Source organism: Chinchilla lanigera, unplaced genomic scaffold (assembly GCF_000276665.1).
Source record: "Chinchilla lanigera isolate Chin_1 unplaced genomic scaffold, ChiLan1.0 scaffold00026, whole genome shotgun sequence".
Taxonomy (NCBI): Eukaryota; Metazoa; Chordata; class Mammalia; order Rodentia; family Chinchillidae; genus Chinchilla; species Chinchilla lanigera.
The window spans coordinates 25,408,106-25,429,462 of record NW_004955427.1 but is presented as its reverse complement, the minus strand read 5'-3'; the positions used below and the strand labels follow the sequence as shown (position 1 = coordinate 25,429,462).

The window sequence follows — 21,357 nt, the reverse complement described above, 5'->3', positions numbered from 1 at the left end:
CTTTTCACCCTTGTAGCTATAAAATAAAAATTTTGTAGGACAGAAATAGCTTGTACTACTGAATTAACAAAAATTATACTAAAGTATCCTGTTTTAAAATATATACATATATATATACAGAGTTAAGCTTGTGCTGTTACCCTGTCTGGATTTGAAAAGTGTGCTGATTTATATATGTATTACACACACACACATATACACACACACACCTAAAATGGCCTGAAGCAGACGTCTATGTAATTACAGTTGCAAAATGAAAACATTTTGGAAAGACTATTGTATCATAGTTCATTCATTTGCAGTGGATCTTTGTTCCTTTCTACTGTGGTAATTTTAGAAATGAGTGTCAAGTTTGAAATTAGATCTGCTAAGTTGGGGTTTTGCTGCTTAAACTCTGCACTGGGTCCTCAAACCGATGTGAATGTAGTTTTTCCCCCCTGTGTGAAGAAGCAGCCACACCCCAACAGATAGGAGGAAAAATATAGAACTATTTCAAGTTTTATCTTTTTGTATATGAAAATAAAATAATCATAATAAAACACCTTTGTTGTTTCTCTTAATCACATGGTAGTGGATTGAAGTTTTATTTCATTGGGATTTGAGAAACACACAATTTCCCTGCTTGTAGGTCTGGCTGGAGTCAGCCTGTCAGTTTCTGCTTGGCATGCAAGCTGCTGTTGATGGCAGAGAGCAGCTCTACCTTGACCGGTGGGCTGGAGGGGCACAGCCTCCTGTTTGAGGCTGTCAGAACTGTGTACTTCTTCAGTTGGTTAGAAATGGCCTCCTACTGATTGACCATCATCTAGGTAAAAAGTATTGCTAAGAAATAGCAACTTGATAAGTTTTTCTAACTGCCAAGAAATAGAACTAAATGCACATGGAAAGCTGGGGATTGTGCTGCAAAATGACAGACATTTATGTGTGAGAGTTTATGGAATATATGTGTGATAAAGTGAATTTTTAATTTAAGGAATGCTATTACAGTAAAACACATGACCATCAATCCCACTTAAAAAATACCCTTATCTTACTTTTCTCTCGTTGCTGAGACAAAACACTCAGTGCCCAAAATTAAGGAAGGAAAGGTTTATTTAGCTCACAGTTTGTAGAGGTTTCAGTCCATCAGCTGGTTCCAAGGCAGTGTGGCACATAGCACAGGGGTGACAGTTAATGGAGGTGGAACGCAGCAAAGGCAACAAGAGCAAAAGAGCGAGGAAGACTTTTTTTCTTCCCTTATATATTGTGTGCAGACTACCTGCCCTAGGGTCGGGGTAGCACTCACACCCACAATCCCAGCACCAGACAATGAACCAATCACAAACTCCAGATTTAGCTGCCTTCGAAAAGCCCTTCCCCTATGACTGCATGAGGCTTTAGGGGGACATCAGACACAAACCACAACATCCCCCTACTTCAAACACAAACCCATTGTTCTTGCCACTCTCTGAAGCAGTTCTGAGAGTCTTCTTTCGTGAGTGTCTTTAGTTATGCTCTTGTGGCTTCCTTAATTCAAAATGTTTGCTTGCATGATCAGCTGCAGAAGTTGCATGGTGCCAGATCTGGTGCCACAGTAAATAAAGTTGGTGAGGTCACACTATGATTAATGAGGAGAATACCCTTATTTCTAGTAAATATAAATACTAAGAGGTTAAAGGCAAAGAATTTACAGATATTTTAGGAAACATACATATACATATATACACAGAATGATAAAAGTAGACATTTGGAAAATCTGAGGAATTTGCAACTCTCTGAAAGTCTAAAATTTTCAAAGTAGACCAGGGATATAGCTCAGCGGCACAGCGGCTTGCTCGGCAAGCACAAAGTCCTGAGTTCAATCCCTGGTAGCAACAATACGTGAATAAAAAATAAAATTTCAAAGTAAAGATTTTAAAAATATATCAGTATACTGAGATAACAGTTTAAAGAAAAATGATTTCAGTATGGTAGACCATGAAATAAACATTTTATCATAAGTATTAAAGCTATTCTAAAGTTTGAAACAGGAAACAACTGCTTTGAAGATTAGGTGAAGGTAATACTAAATCAGTATGGATACTGGAAAATAAATTACCGTTTTTGCTGATATAATGGTAAAAAACCTATTAGCCTTAATAAGGACATTTAGTAAGTGGCTGAAAGAAAAGATTAGTAAGTGGCTGAAAGAAAAGATAAACGTACAAAAATATTTTTAAAATGGGTAGGCATATTCGTATATAACAGCGTGAGCGGGTTGAATCCCAGTACCGCACATATTTTGAAGTCGGATCTGACTTGGAATATGCTCAGGGGGCCTTGGTGGACCACACAGCAATGTTTACTCACCTACTAAATGATCTCAGGACAGTATGTGCACACCACTGCCCCTCAAGAAGTCATACTCCCACCATCTCCTGGCCTAGTGGACCGGCTGTGGATGCGGGGGCGCCTGCTCCTACAGGTTTGTCGCTAGGGTGCCGCGTTAGGCCTGTAAGGCGCGGGAGGGACTAGGTGCCACCGGCTACGCTTCAGGTTGCGCATGCGTGTCAGGGACCCAAGGTGGAGATTGGCTTTGAAGCGTCAAACTCGGAGCGCGCATGCGCAGTGGTAGAAGTGCGGTTCTTCGAGAGCGATGGCTGCCAAGAGTTTTGCTTCCCGCCTCAGAGGCTCCCGGCGATTTCTGAATGGCTTTGTGGCCGGAGCTGCAGTGGGCGCAGCGGGAACGGGGCTGATGGCCCTGCAGTTCTTCCGGAGACGGGACGCGGAGGCAACGTGGACAGCCAGGGGGCTGGACGGTAAGTGTTTGGGCCGCTGGGGCCCTGCACCGCGCAGCCCGCCCCCGGAGTGCTGCTGCTGCCAGCGTCCTCCGCGATGCGGTTCGCCCCGTCCCTCCCAGACGGTGCCGGAGCCGCCCGGAGCCAGCCAGCGCTGGTGCGGACGGGCGTTCGGTGAGCGTGCACGAAGGAGCGGCAAGCGCGCAGTGTTGGCAGAGGAGCGTCCTCGTTCCAAGGAGGAATCCTGCCAGCCCCTCCTCGGAGTGTGTGAAGCCGCGGGTGACGGGGCGGGAGCGCTTGTCTTTTTTTTTTTTTTTCTCCGGTACCGGGAACCGAACTCACGACCTTGCGCTTGCCAGGCAGGCGCTTTTGCCGCTGAGCTAAATGCCCAGCCCGGGAGCGCTTGTCTTTGACCGCCGAAGTGAGCACACGCACGTTTCCTGGATGAGCTAATTTACCTGCTCTAACCGGAGCGCTGCTGTAGGGGTTGCGAACTGGAAGAGGCATCCCGAGAGGATTACCCGGGAGCTGCCCTGCTCTTACGTGTGCGCCTGGTTTCTCCTGCCGGGAAAAACGGCACCGCTTTGTTTTTGTTTTTATTTTTTGAGACAGAGTTTTGCTACATAGTTCAGAATGGCCTTGAACTGTATGTAACCCAGGCTGGTTTTGAACTTGTAGTGATCCTCCTGCCTCAGTCTGCAGAGGATTACCGGCGAGCGCCGCCAGGCCCAGCCAACAGTGTCGCTTTTACTGTTTTGCTGCAGCGCACATCTCAGTGCTTCAATGCCAGAGCTTTGAGGAGGTCCGCGAATGATGATCTTTTGAAAAACTTAAAGCAAGACCGCGTTTGTCCCTGCAGTCAGTCTTAAACCATAAGTATGTAGGTTCTTTTTCATCCGGTCAGTCATATCAGTGCCTAACGTTCACTAATGATGTTTTTACTGTGAGTGCTGGTTTTGTATAGGTTTGGGGGAGGGAGCGGAGAGATTAAGATTAAATCCTTGTTTATGTATCATTTATTATTATTTTTTTTTCCGTACTGGGTTTTGAGTCCAGGGTGTTTGTACCCCATGACACTTTGAGCTGGTGTAGTAGGTTGACATATCAAACAAATCCCCGGTCCTTTTAATTTCACTTTTAAGATTTTGAGACAGGACCTTACTAAATTGCCCAGGCTGGGCTTGAATTTGAAATTATCCTGCCTCAGCCTCCCAAGAGTGCTGGGATTACAATTGGGCCACCACACCTGGCAAGATCAGATCCTTATTTATTTTTGGGGCTGGGGATTGAACCTAGGGTCTCATGCACTTGCACTTACTGAGTTACACCCTCAGCCAGTTCTTTTTTAAAAAATTCGATGGCTGCACTTTTTCATGATGTAACTATACTGCCAACTACAGGCAAAACCAGTACTTTTCCAGACTTTTTTTTTTTTACTTAATAATAAATGAATACATTAAATAATAAAAAATTAATAATTGCAAAAGAAATCTTTTGTTTGATTAGACTTTTGAGCTGGCTCTTTATAAGTCTCACCCTTTGCTTATAATCATTTACTTTTAATGAGTCACTAATTGTATCTTGTTTTTGTCTTTTTCCTTTCTTTTTTCATTTTAGGATCTGAAGAAAAGGCTATCTTGGAACAATTTGGATTTCCTTTAACTGGCACAGAGACTAGGTGTTACACTAATCATGCCTTGTCTTATGATCAGGCAAAGCGGCTGCCTAGATGGGTTCTTGAGCATATATCCAAAAGCAAGATCGTGGGTAGGTGGTTAAAAGAAGATTAAAGTAATGGTATTCTTGAAAGATGCTTCAAGAGGATTATCGATAACATTTTCTACCTTTCTCACACTGTATGTAGGAAAGGATATTGGTATGGCTCATTGATTAAATGGACCCTGCTTGGCCCTTCCTAGCTGTCGCAGGCCTGAGAGGATCTTCATCTTGACATGAGTTGGGAGGCTCTGTCGTCAATAGTACTACAATGAACATCGTTCAGTTTTTATGTCAACAAATGTTTTTAATGCCTGTTATGAGTCTGGCACCATGCTAAACCTTGGGAATATCGCTGTGACCAGAGTAAATGGTCTCTTACCCCATGACACTTTGAGCCGGTGTAGTAGGTTGACAGCAAAAAATAATCATGAACATATAATTGATTGCAGCTCTTCTAAAGGAAACAGGTACAAGTTGATATAATTAAGCAACTGTAAAGAACCAGTGAAATTACAATAGGAGAACATGACTTTGATTAGTGCGGCTTCTCCGAGAAAATAGATTAAGGGGTGGATGGTGGTTACCTTGATATGCATTGGATGGGCTGTGGTATATGGTAAGGAGCATTCTTGGCAGAAAGAAGTTGTATCTTTGAAGACCCCAAAGTGGGAAAGAGTTTGTGCCTTTGGGAAACTAAAAGAAGGCTGTAAACTAACTGGAGCAGGGCAAATGTGATGAAATGATGCTGGAAGGTTAGGCAGGTACATAAATCTGTTCATGTATACTTGCATCAGAATATCCCTTTAATTAAGATGACCACATTTTGGTAATTAGGTTCAGATTGGTTTCTAGGTAAATTTTTCCAGTTTACATTCCACCATCACTGTTTGTCCTACTTTTCACCCATGTCTGTGCTGAGTAGTATTAAGCTTTGCCAAATTTTTGATTTTACTAGTACTTATTGATTATTAATGAGTGGTAACATTTTGTGGATTATTTTTTCTTTGTAAATTATTCTTTATCCATTTTCAGTTAGGATAATCTTTTTTTGAGTTGATTTGTATGACCTCTGTTATTATTAAGGATTTTACCTTTTATCATAGTTGTTTTATTGCCATTTTGTTATTTGCCTTTGAATTTGCTTTGTGGTCCATGTACTTCTGCTTTGCTTTAAAATGTGTGCTAAGTCTATGAATACTAAAATGGGTGTGTACTGGTGTATGGCACACAACAGTGTAGCAGGAAGCTGGGAGTGTACTTGTCGGTAGAGGCACTCTGATGTAACTGAAGACTTTATCGTGGAAATGAAAGTTGATTATAAATTTACATCAAGAGAAACTCATTGATTTCTCAAATTTGAGAACTTTCTTAAAAAAGAGAAATTTTCCCAAGGTAAAAGGAATTTCAACTTTAGTAATTTTATGTTGCTATTAAATGAACAGTTTGAGAAGCATGTAAGAAAAGTGGTGTTATATGTTGTAAATGCCATGAGTTGTATACTTTTGAGGTGGTAAAATAGAGCAAATCAGTTTTATAGGAAATACAAAGCAATATACTGGGTGTTACTTTACTTTGATATGAAGATTTTCCTTACTCAGTAATGACAGGTGAAGTTATTCAGACTAACTGCTACTGAAAGTAATAAATGTTATGAGCAGTTTATAAAAATTATTTTTAAAAAACCACTTGGCAAAGAGCCAACAGTATAGGGAACAATTGTCAAGGCCATATTTGGGGTAAAGCCAGAGTGGTAAAGCCACTTCTGGCAGTTTGTCTGATTCTGCAGCCTGATAGGGGGAGAAAGGACCCCAAGTAGGTTGTCCTGTAGTGGACCCTCTCCACACTAACCTGGAACCCAAGAAGAGTGTCTCCAGGGGCAGAGTGAATTGGAACTTATTACTTGCACACTGAAGATGTGCAGGGAAAGTCATCTTGGTACAAGCAGCGAGGCCTCAAAATGAAAATCAAAAGCATGTTCCGGAGACACCGAGGCCCAGAGTGGCTAGCATGCGGACTCTATCCCAGATCCATGCAGTGCTGTGGGTCTGAGAGCCATACTCCGTTGTGGGTGAATGTAGTCCTCTGGCGATGATGCTGCTCAACACCTGATGAAAGCAGATTTACTTCTTTTCCCAAGAATGGCACCTTAGGCTTTTGAAAATCCTCACAAGTGAGTTTCAAGGGCAGTGAGCACCAGGCACAGATAACTCGGTATACAGGACGCGATTACAAAGTTAATGACACTAAGCAGTTTCTTTCAATAATCCTTCAGTGGTACCAGTTATTTTTTTCTTTATAAAGTGTTTCTAAAATAGTAGGTATTAGATACTTTGCTGTGGACTTTGGCTCTGATAACTAAATTCTCTTGGCTCAGTGAAATTACATTGGAAGCAGAACTTCATAGGTTTACATTTTACATTTTTTTTTTCAGTACTGGGAGTCAGTTACCCCCCACCCCCAATTCCTGGTGGTTGAACCCAGTACATTTGCGCTGAGCTACACCCCTAGCCCATTCTTTTTTTTTTTGGTTTTTCTCCGGTACCGGGAACCGAACTCACAACCTTGCGCTTGCCAGGCAGGCGCTTTGCCGCTGAGCTAAATCCCCAGCCCCCGCTAGCTCATTCTTTTAGCTTTTTCCTTTTTTAGAGACAAGGGTCCTGCTGAGTCCCTAAATTGCCCAGGCTGGGCTAGAAATCATTTTCCTCCTGCCTCAGCCTCTCAGAGTGCTGAGATTACAGACATATACTACTGTTCCTGGCCAATACAGGAGTAGTAGTCTAAGCATATTCTGTTTGTCCTCATAGTTTCTGTAGTTTAGCAAGTTCGGACTTTATGACAGTGGAAATAGAGGGTTGGGATTTGCTGATGTCCTTTAAGGCAAACCAATCATTCTGGAGGTAGCAAAAAGAGTAAAAATTGAAATTTCTTTTTTCCCATGTGATGCTGGCTGGAGCTCATAGCTTAAATGTTTGTTTTGTTACGGTTTAAGAGGCATTAAGCAGGATGTCAGAGACATCTGTCCCCTAGGCTGTGCCTACCCAGAACAAATTGTTGTGAGTCTATATTTATCCATTATTTCAGTACATAAAATTTGTCAGAATATAATTGTAAAGAACACAATACATGGGTGTCCTTTTGAAAAATTATTTAGTAACTAAGGTTTAAAATAGCATAGCCATTTGATCATTGTTTTACATAAATATATCCAGAGTAGTGTGTCTTTAATTGGAAAGGCCAGAATGAAAATTATATGAGACTGCTTCACAGTATGAAAAGCATTCTTTCCTAGACCAGTGCTTTCTAAATTCAGACGAAGTATCTGAACTATGCCAGAAACTTGAGCCATAGAATCCCGAATTCAAGCTGCTTGAAGAGATACCAGTCAGTAGCAGCCAGCTTGCCTTGCCTAGAGAACTTGGAGGGTTATCTGTCCACTGATAACTTTCTCATTTTGTGTGTTTTCTTCAGGTGATGCAGACAGAAAACACTGTAAGTTCAAGCCTGATCCCAGTATCTCTCCAACATTCAGTGCCTTCAATGAGGACTATATTGGAAGCGGCTGGTCACGAGGACACATGGCTCCAGCAGGAAACAATAAATTTTCAAGTGTAGGCATATTTGGGGAGGGGTAGGAGGAGGGGGCTGATGTTTGTGTGCTAAGGGCATATTGGACATCTAGCAGGTTAGGAATTATAATATTTCCCCAGTATCATTTGGAGGTTGTTATATCATCCATATATCTGAGGGGCCTGGAGATTACAAATCTAGGAGCCAAATCTTAAAGGTTTAAGAATTTCCATTCTTTGTTTCCTTTTTACTTCTGACTTCTCTTTCACTGTCCTTTTCTTGTCAGATGCTGAGTCATTTTTATTTTTAATTTTTACTTTTTTGTTGTTTTTTCAAATAGGATGTTGCTATGTAGTTCAGGCTGGCCTTGAGCTCACTGTGTATGTAGGCAGGCGTCAAACTTGCAGTGATCCTCCTGCCTCAGCCTACTGAGTGTTGGGATTATAGGCATGTACCACACTTGACCTGAATCATTTTTAAACAGGTTGAATGAGGAAAACCAAATGTTACATAAAGGAAATAAAAAGCTACTGGGAAGCTGAGCCTGGTGGCTCATGCCTGTAATCTCAGCACTTGGGAGACTGAGGCAGGAGGATCATTGAAAGTTCAAGGGTCATCTGGGCTACATAGCCAAACCCTATCTCAGAAAACAGTCAGAAACAGCAATAACAGCAACAGAAAGCCACAGGGAGTGAAGCTATTCATCTTTTAAATTATCATTATTTTTACTATTTATTTTCCTGTTGTCTGGAGGTTGAACCCAGTGCCTCATACACCGCTAGACAGATTCTCTACCAGTGAGCTGTGCCCTAAGCCCCAACTCATTTATTTTTATGTTGAAAAGTTTTGGACCTGTAGAAAAGTTGGAAAGATAATATGGCAGTCATGTATGGTACATTTACTTTACATATGTATGCATACTCACTATGTAGCCCAGGCTGGCCTTGAGCTCCCAGGGATCCTTAGTGCTGGGATTATAGGCATGTGCCACCACACCTGCTTACTATGTGAACTCTGCTTGATGCTTGTCATCATCAAGATAGTGGTTCTCATCTGTGGGTACTCATTCTGATCACCTGGGGAATTGTGCAAAAATCCCCATGCAGAAACTCTTGGAGATGGACCCAGGCATCAGTTAAGCTTCCTAGATTGTATAGAATACTTTTTCTCTTCTACTTTTGAACTAGTGAGCTTGTACTGTACCTCCTAACATTCCTGAAGGTTAACTATATTAAGAAATTCTCTGCCCGAGGCTTAAAACCAGAATTTGCTACTAAGCTTTACATTGGAAGCTTTTAGTTCTTAGAGTTTACATTATAGATTTGGATTTTATAAATGATAAGCCAAATTAGCACACTGAAGTCCTTACTTGGATAATAAGTCTTTCTCTCCCAGAGTACCTGTAGCTTTCATTTATCCAAATAAGCACTGTAGTCACTAATTGCCTAGAAATAATGTGTGAATAAGAAACTGGTTTTCTTTCTGTTCATTTTGTAAAATATCTTAAAGGGAGAACATTTCAGTGTAAGTCACTGTTTTTATTTATTGATTTTCACAGAAAGCCATGGCTGAAACTTTTTACCTTTCTAATATTGTGCCTCAGAATTTTGATAATAATTCTGGATATTGGAACAGGTAAGCTGTGAGAGTTTTAAAAATACATTCTGTGGAAGATGATTGTGTGACAGGAGAATGTATTAGTGTTTATCAGCTGGCTGTGTCTTTGCTCTTGAGATGCTAACCTTACTGATGCTAAGCCAGTACTTTGGGTTATTTTCTTTGCTGTATTTTGGGAGTATAATCTGTGGGAGAGCAGACTTCAAAATATAGCCTGGTGTTTGTTTTGTTTTGTTTTGTTTTTTTAATGTGTTTGCTACTGTTCAAAAGTGAAGTTTTGAAAGAAACTACTCAAGTTAATAATTCTGTTAATAACTGAGGCAGTAATATCTTTTTTTTTTTTTTTTTTTGTCTTTTTAGGAGACAGGGTCTCACTATGAAGTACAGGCTGGCCTTGAATTCACTTTGTAGCCCAGACTGGTCTCAAATTCTCAATGATCCCCTTTCCTCAGCCTCCGGAGTGCTGGGATTACAGGCACGTGCCACCACACCTGGCAGTTTTGTTATATTCTGGTGTTCCTGAGCTGTTAAGAAAAAGTGCTGGTACAGTTCAGTGTAACCATTAACTAGGGTTTTTTTTTTGTTTTTGTTTTTTTTAAAGTGGTCCTGGGGATTGAACCTTTGCACTAAGTTACATCCCTAGTCCTTTATAAAAAATCATTTTTTGAGAAAGGGTCTCACTAAGTTGTTAAGTTGTCCATTCTGGGCACAAACTTGCAATCCTCCTGTTTAAGTCTCCCAGAGTGATGGGATTAAGGACATGTGGTGCCATGCCCAGCTCCTTTAGATAGTTTTTAATAAAACCTAACTATAAAATCATCTGAGTTGGGTATGGTGGTTTATGCCTATAATCCTACACTAGGAGGCTGAACCAGGAGGATCTCTGGAAAGTTCTAGGCTAGCCTGGGCTACACAGTTCAGGCCAGGTTGAACTGCACAGTGAGACCCTGTTTCAAAAGGAAAAACAGAAGTCATCCGGACCTGTATTTTCCTTAAACTGTTAATAAGCCTGTCAGGTGGTCTCTTAAGCATCTAAAACTAGCACTGATGGAGGTTTTTTAGGTTATTGTGTTTTCCTCATAGAGTACTTTATGGTTTAAAATGATTAAGAGAGCATCATCCTGCACTAACAGTGGTTGTCAGTCATGGCCACAGTTGTTCCATCTACATGCCCTCATTTTCTCCACTCAGGTTGCTCCTACATTGTTTTATTAATAAATATTTCCATATAGTTCTAGAAAACAAAGGATTTTTTCAAGTTTTATTTTTTACTAGTCCATGTTTGTAGCACAGAGTGGTCACGGTCCTTGTGGGGAGTTGGTGCGTGTGCATAACACAGCTCAGTTCTTTTCATCCCCTGCCCCTTTCCATCTTTCAGTCCCCTTCCTGTTCACAAGGATTTTATAAAATGTGGTCTGCTGAACTACTCTTGCCCCTAAACTGAAGGGTAGTAATTCCTTCTTACTGGTTTTCAGTACTCATGCTCCTCTGATTACTCTTGGATATTTTTTGGTTGGTTGGTTTAAATTAGGATTCACATGTGGTCTATGTATACCTAGATTGGTTGATACATTTCTTTAGTTCATTTTAATTAATTTGTAGGTTTTTTATTCTTTCTTTTATTGCAAATTATTTTTTGAAGATTTGGGATATTTTCCCTTTAGAGTTTCCTTTCCGTATTCTGGATTTGGGGATTGCATACCTGTAGGAACATTTAACTTTTTTTTCTTAAGAGACGAATTTATGGAAGGAAAATTTTACCTTGTAAAATAGTATGTATTGGGCATATATATTGTAAGATAATTTGATACTACATTTTAGATAAAAAACTGAGGAGTGGTAAGTATTATCTCATTGGGAGAGCTCTTCCAGCTACACTGTAAGAAAATGCGTATATTGCTTCTTGGCCTTTTGGCTAAGGTCAAGTGGAAAAAAATGCACATAAAATGACTTGCCATTTTAATCTGGTAAATTTGATAAAAAAAGTTTTAAAATGATAAATTCCAGTGTTGTAAAGATTGTTGTAAAACTATTATGTCACGTTTTAGAACCTAGAGAGAATTTATATAATCCTATTAAAAATATTTAGTATAAGTTTTATATATAATCAAGTCATTAAAGTATTTATTCAGTAATTTATTCCTTTAAATTCATTCTTAGAATTAACATAATGCTGCATTGTATAGGAAATGTTAAAATAAACTCTGTTGTCCTGTAGTGGGGATGATTTTATTAGGTTGATGGAATGACATAATTCTTGAAAAATATTTATTCACAAACTATGGCATAGGCTGTGTGGTGGGGATAGGGGGCTCTGAGATCATACCCTGGGCCTTGGGCATGCAGGCTCTGTGCTGCTTCAGAGAGCCATACCTGCAGCCCTGAAAAATGCTTTCACAGAATTTTACTTCTAAAATGCATATCAAGTGTACACAGAGAAAAATGTAGATAGCTATGTTGTGTGAGTTTTAATTATTTTTTAGTAAAACTTGGGGGAAATTATTGTATCTCCGTTTATGTTTTGTGTGTTCTTATTTATTTAAGTTAATTTCACAAATGCAGTATTCTTGATATCTTTCCTAGGGACTGCGACGGCTTGCTGCTTTTTTTTTCATGCCTGCCTGTGACAATATTACACACTTTTGGATTTTTTTTTTGCAGAATAGAAATGTACTGTCGTGAACTGACAGAGAGGTTTGAAGATGTTTGGATAGTATCTGGACCTTTGACCTTACCTCAGACTAAAAATGATGGAAAGAAGACAGTTACTTATCAGGTAGGGACTTGTAACATTCAGGCGTATGTTACTTGTATGAAACTATAATCTCATTCTGTGTTCTCCTTTCTAATTTCACTTATTCAACAGTATTTATTGGGCATCTATTGGTGTTACAAGCACAGAGTGATGGGTAAAAAGTAGCCACTGAGCTCACAATTTGACGGGGGCCACGCACGTTAGCAATAAACTACATTAAAGTGTAATGCTTTGTAGTTGAGATTAATGTGTAGATGAAAAGGACTGAGAAACTACTTGTGTGAGTTGGAAGGCTGAATGAAGGAGGAAATATTTGAGCTAGATCTTAATAGGTAAGTAAAGAGTAAACTGAGTCAGGAGGGAACATGCAGTTCCAGAAGATGGAATAGTATGGCCAGGACATTTGTGGTCAACAGCTTGGTTGTAGGGTTTATGTGTCATTCATAGAGACTGGAGCTCATGGTACAAGAAAGGAAGGCTGGCTCATGAGAAGGACCTGTATAGCAGGCAGGACAGGGCCAGATCATAGATGACTTAGTATTCTAGGGTGAAGGCACTGTGAAGCCATAGTTTTGCTTTAAGCATGGTGAAATGTGATTTGTTTTGGCTTTTACAAAGTATTCTGGTTGTGTGTGCAGATGGGTAGATGAGAAAAGGGGCATCAGTGAAGAGATTAGAGATAAAATGAGTGAGGACATTACTGTAGTAGTCCATATGAGGAGAGGTAAAGAGCAGAACTCAGACTTTTGTCATGAGGAAGAGTAGGGGAGTGCAGGAGAGACTAACCATTTTGGGAGAGGAAGGAGGGAAACAGCTGGACTGCAGTGAGTTTAATAAATGGGAAGTGTGGTGGATTAACTAATGGTCAACTTGTAACACCCAGCTAAACTGAATGAGGGGGTTGGGGATTTAATTCAGCGGCACAGTGCCTGCCTGGCAAGCACGAGGTTGTGAGTTTGATTCCCAGTACCAGAAAAAAACCCAAAAAAAACAAAAAAATAAAAAAATAAAAAAATAAACTGAGTCAGCATGGTGCTGGGTGTGAAAGGCCTACCTGTGGATTGTTGTCAGCAGCATGAAAAGAACTGGAGGGGAAGAGGTTGTGCTGTTGATTCCCCTGGAGAAGCTTGTCATGCTGGTTTTCCTGATATGAATTCAGCTGTTCTCACTGTTGGGAGGAGCTCAGGTCCTCACTGTCACTGAGGATGGCTGCGATTCTTTTCAGGGGAGTGCTGGTCCTTACCTTGAGCATCTCTTCCTGGCTCCAGTACAGATCCCTCAGGCTGGCACAGATCCTTTATCCTGCTGGTGCAGACTTTCCAGCTTCCATCACTGACCTTTGGGCCTTCCCAGTGCAGATCCTTGATACAGATTTGCATGAGACATTGTTGTTGGCTCATGTCCTCCATTTGGAGTTTGGAGGACATTTCCATGGGTTGTAGATCTTCAGCTGGACTTATGTAGGACATTGCCATGGGATCCAGGCCCTCAGTTGGATTCTTTGGGTCTGTACTCTGTGGACAGATCACCTCCTCTTCTGCGTTTGACTTTTTGGATAAATATTATAAAATAATCTTAAAAATTATGTTTCCTATCTTAAATCTATGGTGTTGCAACCCCTGACTACAACAAGTAAAAAAGCTTTTCCTTGAGAAACTTGAATTTTTAAAAGATGAAGTTGCTTTTTACAAGCAAGATGCTTGAGCAGCTTTATAGACTGAAGGAAAGAGAGATTAAAGGTGCAGAAGGGCATACTTAGTGGTGTGAAAGCATCTGATGGTAGAAAATTCTTAGCCAGCTTACAAAGGAGCACACCTGAAGGGCAGGTGTTTACTAGAGAAGTGGAACACTGGCTGTCACCAAGGTGGTGGCTGAAGTGACACACCACTGGTGGCAAACCTATGGCACCTGTGGTGCAATGGGCTGTTTATTATCATTGAAAGCTCTAAAAGTGCCCTATACAGTGAGGTCTTCATGGGGTAGAGGACAAGGTGGATTGCAGAAGAGGAACCAGAGTAAGTAAAAGAGGGATTGCGGGACTTGGTGGGAAAGTCAGGGAGGAGGTATATTTGGAGGGAATAAACGGATACTTGATAAATACAGGTTAGGGTTAAAGGATTACTGAAGAAAGTCTGTGATATAAGTGTATAACCTGAGGAACAGACTTAGGAAGACACACAGACTTTGGAGTGTACCATCCTACTTGATTTACATTCAGCCTGTCTGGACCAGATGGGCCACGATGTGTACTTATCCCAGGCATTTGTGTAGGTCTTGATGAATATCCCACTTCTTTTTTCTCATGAGCAATTATTAATCTAAGTACCTCTATTTGCTGGGTGGAAGTGGTAGAAAAGTTTTTTTTTTTTTGTCTTTTTGAGACAGGGTCTCACTATGCATTTCAGGCTGATCTTGAACTCACTTTGGAGCCCAGGCTGGTCTTGAACTCACAATGATCCTCCTGCTTTAGCCTCCGGAGTACTGGGATTACAGGTGTGCACCACCACATCCAGCATGAAAGGTTTTTTAAGGACTGTCATACCCTCCGGGAATTATTCATAGGTATGAAGGCGGCAGAGGAATTAGTATTTTTAAAGTAATCCATTTTAGTTCCCCTTTCATGGATTTCTCTCCTCTGGTTAACTTGTTAATTTAATTTCAGCATTTTAAAAATAATCTTAGAAGAAAAAATGGCTGTCTATATTGTCTTGTTTCAAATGTTAATTATCCTGGGGCTTTGTTAAATCCTATACTCTTGTTACTGGAGAAGTTTCTTTGACTTGTAAACATGAAATGAAAAAATTACAGTTTTCTATGTGTTTTGTCTTAATAAAATTGAAAGATTAAGATGACTAGTTTACTATGTGGAAGGAAATTTCATACAAAACCTAGAAGGAAAAATTATGCAATAGTTGAGAACATTTCACTACAGTTTTTGTGTGGATGTTTCTCTTAACTGTGCTGTAAAATAATAGAATAGAATAATAAAAGAATAATAATAGTAGGAAATGTATTATTTAATAATAGAATATTATTAAATAATAGAATAGTAATAGTAGAAAATGTTTCTCTTATATTGGATAGAATTTTTAAAGATACAACTTACAAAAATATATCTTCAAGTTCTTTCTGTTGAGAGGGCTTAGAAGTAGTGATACACTGTTATTAATGAGCATATCTTGAGGCCACATTTTGATTTCTAAAAAACTACCTCCTGATGGATGTGGTGGCACAAGCCTGTAATCCTAGCTACTTGGGAAACTGAGCCAGGAAGATCACAAGCTGAAGGCCAGCATGGCCAATTCAGCAAGATCCTTCCTCAAAAATAAAATTTATGCCAGGCATGGTGGCACACACCTGTAATCCCAACACTCTGGAGTCTGAGGCAAGAAGATCACTTCGCGTTCGATGCCAGCCTGGGCTACATAGCAAAACCCTGTCTTATAAACAAAATAAAATATAATTTAATTTAAAAGGCCTGTTGCCATAGCTCAGGGTTAGAGGCCTTGCCTAGCAAGCATGAGAACCTGGGTTTGATCTTCAGCACCCGCTCTCCCCCCGCATAATCTTTTAATCTCTTGCTGAGAGGATTCAGCACTTTAGAGAAATGGCTGACTCTAGGGTTGGCACAAGGAGAGCACAAAATGGAACATCTGCCAGAAAGTGAGGGAGTATTCAGATGGTTGATCCAGACCTGTTAGAGGAACTTAGAAGTCAGCTTGAAGGAGCACCCATTTACCATACATGGGACAGTTAGAGTAACAAAATAAAGTGAGTTGTAAATCTATAGAATTAGCAATCTGTATTAGTAAGTATATACATGGGGTGTAGGGAGAAATTATGCTTACTGTAGAGTGTCAAATAGTAAATTTGCAAGAATGAAACCAGAGTTTTGAAAATTGCTTTGCAGTTATCATAGTAACAGATGATTCAGGCAGAAATCAATGATGCTAAAACTACTGACCTGAAGTTTTATGAGTAATAGGGCACCTAAGTCACCCAGGCTTTGTGATCCTTCTGCTTCAGCCTCCCAGAGTGCTGGAATTATAGCCTGTGTCTCCTGACTCATCTAAAATATGTCTTTTTAACAACCACCACCTGGTCATTCCAGGTAAGGGAATAGAAGTTTTTCTGGTGGCCTGCCACTGGTGGAGCCCTTTTTAGAACTTCTTTACTAATTTCAGTGCCCTATCTTAGGCTTTGGTAAGAGATGACATGTCAAATTAATATCCTTTTATAATCTGGTTCAAACTGTAGTTAATCTTACAGATATTATTTGAAATTCTTTGATATAGGACTGTGGACATTATTTTAATTTTTTTATTTTAAAGATAGTAAAAGAAAAAAAAAATAGCAGCATACCAACATCATAAACATAAAACAAAGCAAGAACATTAAAAGTGATAATAGGATTGCAAGACAGAATGACATGAATTAACAGTGGTTGTTGTATTACATATTGTTATCTTTAACTACGTTGCTCAGATTACCAGATGTAAGAATGGAAGATTGTTCAAACCATTATAGAGAATAAAATAATAATTTTTACCTAAAACATTAGAGATAATGAAAATTTCAGACAGAGTTTCACTGGACAAGATGGTAGGAATTCACCATGGTAGTTCCATTGCATATTATTGTCTTCAAATCAGTTGCTCGGATTACCAGATATAAGCATGCAAAATTGGTCAGAACATAAAAAATTTTAAGCATTAACTATTCCTTTCAGTGCACCATCAGACATCAGTACAGTTATCCCAACTATCCATATATGTATTGCCTGCCTTCTTTCTTTTTTCTTTCCCTCATCCCAGTCATTCCTTCCTTTGAGCAATTTCTTTCCCCTCCCTATCATCTATTGTATGTTTTGAGTTTTACCTATTCTTTCCGGTTCCTACACCAGGGAGACAATATGATGTTTACACATGTGGTTCCGATTTATTTCACTTATGAGTATGGTCTCTAGTTGCATCCATTTACCTACAAAAGCCTCGAGTTAATCTTTTTTAATAGCTGAGTAGTACTCCATTGTATAAAAATACCACATCTTTTTATCCATTCCTCAGTGGATGGGCATTTGGGTTGTTTCCAAGATTTAGTTATAACAAATTATAACTGCTATAAACATGGGTGCACATATATCGCTGTGGTATGATGTCTTTAATTCTTCTGGGAAAATACCCAGAAGGGGGAATAACTGGGTTAAGTGGGACTTCCAACCCTAGTTTTGTGAGGAATCTCCAAACTGATTTATTTCATTTCTTGTGCTGCTCCAGTCTCTGCCAGTTACATGTTTAGTTTTATTTTTTCTTATGGCAAATTTTACACTATTTACCCTATGTAATATATTTAAGTGTTTACTTCTTAATCTGTCATTTATATAGTGTCAAAGTTTATACCATTTATATTTGCCAACTACAGTTTATTCTGAACTTTGCCTGTAGCAGTTTGTAAACTGAATCCACCCATGCAGCATCCAGTCATAGAGGTATTATTTCATTTGACTCATGCAGCGTGTTATTTTGAATTGGTTGGTAATGTTTAATAATTGGGAGATTGTGCTCACATGACTCTAGATTTTAAGTTCTCTTAAAAACATTAGATGGATTGATAACACTTGGCATATATTCTCATAAGCATCAGTTTGTTAGATGAGAGTATCAGCCTTTTTTTTCTTTTTTTTTCTTTTGAGACAGTCTTGCTATGTAGTTCAGGCTGGCCTTGAGCTCACTATGTAGTCCAGGCTATGATCCTCCTGCCTCTGCCTCCTGAATGCTGGGATTGGTGCTGCTGTGCCTGGCAGTATCAACCTTTTATGTTGAGTGTACAATCTTCAACTTAGTGCTCGCCCAGCCCATTCATGTATTTACATCCAGTCTAGCCCTTGTTGATTCTTGAGTTTGTAATCCTGAATCCATTGAAAAAATAAAACCAGCATAGTAGTATTATGAGTGTGTAAGTAGTGTGTTTGGGCTTGCAAAGAAATGGATATAATTCTGTATTATTAAGTCTGTACCAGTGCAGATCAGTACTATAACAAACAATGGGAAAAACTAGGACATAGAAAGTAAAGGTGGTGGTGTAATTATTATATTTAAAAATGTAATAATATGCTTTTACTTTCTAATTCACATAATTCAGATCATCCTTACCATCATAGTCTTTCATAAAGGTAAACCAGTTGTTTTTCAAGATATAAGACATCATTCTTGGGGCCTTCTGACTTTCTATTCTGCTCTTATCTCTTTTCCTCCTTCTCTTGCTCATTTTCTTCTCTCCTTTTATTTAATTACCTTTTTTGATGTGGGTTTTTCTATGTTGCCCAGGCTGATCTTGAACTTGTAGGCTCAAGTGATCCTCCTGCCTCAGCTTCCTGAATAGCTGGAATGAATACCACACCTGGCTATTCGTTCAACACATTTTTTTCAGTATTAAGTTTTGCTATGTAGTTGGTTTAATTCTGGTTGCTTTTAAAACAGCGATAAACAAGGCAGAGGAACCATGACCTCATGGAACTTACGTCATTGTGGAGGAGCCATATCTGAAAAGATGCCTATAGAAAAATAACAAAATGGTTAAGGATCATTGTGGGGGTGAGAAAGACAGGATAGGCCCTTTGGGAGGCGAGATGGGGTGGAGCCTGAGAGGTAAGGGCCAGCTGGAGGAAGGGTTTTCCAGCCGGGGACCCCAGTGTGTGTAGAGGCCAGGGTGAGACTGAACAATGTTGCTCTGTGTGCAGCCAGAGGGGGCTGGTGGGAAGAAGTCGCATTGTATTGAGCACAACGCTCTCGCGGGGTTTTGATCAGGAAAGTGGCTAAGCTGGGCTACATTCTTAAAGGCCACTCTGGCTGTTTGTGAGGAACAGAATAAGTAGAGCCAAGGGGACCAGTATGAGGCCGGTAGACTTCTCTAAATGAAAATGGCAACTTCAGTGGATGGTGGTAGTAGAATTAGTGAGAAATGGTCTGATGTAAGATGTGCTTTGAAGGCAGAGCTAAAGGGACTAATGATGGTGGGCTGCGGAGTGGGAAGAGGAAGGTCGAGGTAACACTTGCCTTTCCAGTCTGAGGCGATGAAGATCGGAGAAGAGCAGGATCAGAGGCTGGAAACTAGAAGTTCTCTTCTGGTTGTGAGATGTTTTAATATCCAAATTTGACATTACTTGTTGTCCAAATGGAGATGTTGAGTAGGCTGGATGTGAGTGTGAATCTCGAAGGAGAGGGAGAAGTAGAGACTGTCTTCAAAGTGGGGAGCACACCAGGGGTACCTAAAGCTAGTGACACGCTCCTTGAGGATAAGTGAGAGTGCTGCACCCTGCTGCACTGGACCTGTGAGACCAGGAGGAGGAAGAGTCAGAGGGGTGACCTTCAGGGAGGGAGGGCAGATACGGGAGGGTGGTGTCCCGGTGGCAGGAGAGGATGGAGTTTCCAGGAGCAAGGGGTAAGTAGGGTTGACCATTGGCAAACTCAGCCATAGCTTTAAGTCAGGAGTGCACCTGTCATTTCATGTGTTCACCTGTCATTTTGTTATGTTCCTAGCTTAGGTCCACTTTATCTTTTTTTTTTGAGACAGGGTTTCCCTCTGTAGTCCAGATTGGCCTTGAATTCACTATGTAGCGTAGGCTGGCCTGGAACTCACAGCAGTCCTCCTGCCTCAGCCTTCTGAATGCTGGGATTACAGGCATGTGCTACCATACCTGGCTAGGTACACTTTATCTGAAACTCCTCTTCTCCGTTTTTCTTTTTTTCTTATGGTGGTGGAGTATATCCTTAAACATTTTTTCTGTAAGAGTCAGTAGATGGTAAACTTTGAGTCCTTGCTTATCTGAAAATGCCCTAAAACTTGGTAATGGGGCTTAAGAGTTTACATGTGTAACAAGATCTTGGGGGCAGTTCCTGTACACTGTGAGGTTCTCTAGCTTCATCTGAGGGCAGAACCAAGGCTGTGGCTTTTGTTGCACGATAATTCTGCAAATTTTTAAGTCACACTTCTTGATTTTGACACTCTTGACTCGTGGACATTGGTTCAAGAACAAAAAGAATCTGAGCTTTGGATCCTTCCTTTTTTTTTTTAAATTTTAACAGTGTCATCATGTTTGTCTTTCATCTTCCAGAAGTACACGGCAATTCCTAGTCTACTAACCCGCGCTTCTGTCATTCTCAGCAATTCCATGTGAGTGTTCAGTTTTGTTCCTTATTAATGCCATTTCCTGTGCTCAGGTAGCCTTCCTGACCTGGAAACCCACATTAATCTTGTTTATTAGTTATTTGTAAAGCAAGCTGATATCTTCCACATGTTATTTGGAAATAATGCCTTATTTATAGAAGTGTTATAAGAACAAAATAAAGGCTTCCTCTTTCTTTCATCTAGATTCAGTTGTTGTAAACATTTTGCCACACTTATTCTCCTCTTCCCCATTTGGTGTGCACATAACTTTTTTATTATATTCTGAACCATTTGAGAGTTGGTTGTAGGAATCTTGATCCATTCCTCTTGAATATTTTATTCTTTCACATAACCATAGAATAATTAAAAGATTCATGAAATTCAGCATGTAATAATAATGCTTAGTATAAGTCCATATTTGAATTTTACCAGTTGCCCCCAAAATGTCCTTTTTGCAGATGTTTTCCTCATCTGGTATCCAATCCAGGATTGTTGATGGCTTCCTTGTCACATCTCTGTATCTCCTTTAATCTGAATGTTTTTTCGAGTGCAGAAGAACCGTTCTGTGGTATATCCTTCAGGTTGGATTGTTAGTAGTTTCCTCATGATGGGTGATGTTTTTCACAGAACATCACAGAGGTAGTCTTGTGTCTCACATGAGGAAGAGGTGTGTGTGTTGGTTTGTCCTGTTATTGATGGTATTAAGTTTCATTACTTGGTTAAGGTGGTGTCTGCCAAATTTCTTTCTTTTTTTTATTTATTTTAAAAATAAAAGGACGA

General features: G+C 39.9%; 1 protein-coding gene across 1 annotated transcript in view; it reads left to right on the top strand.

Annotated features, from left to right (window-relative positions):
* The first annotated feature begins 2,532 nt into the window (after positions 1-2,532).
* The window catches only part of Exog (endo/exonuclease (5'-3'), endonuclease G-like), a 32,912-nt gene continuing 14,087 nt past the window's right edge, over positions 2,533-21,357 (top strand). Inside the window, exons 1-5 of the mRNA XM_005386588.1 lie at positions 2,533-2,774; positions 4,371-4,520; positions 7,941-8,080; positions 9,598-9,674; positions 12,318-12,432. Coding sequence (XP_005386645.1) covers positions 2,612-2,774; positions 4,371-4,520; positions 7,941-8,080; positions 9,598-9,674; positions 12,318-12,432 — 645 coding nt within the window. The 5' untranslated portion in view covers positions 2,533-2,611. The remainder of the gene's footprint in view (positions 2,775-4,370; positions 4,521-7,940; positions 8,081-9,597; positions 9,675-12,317; positions 12,433-21,357) is intronic.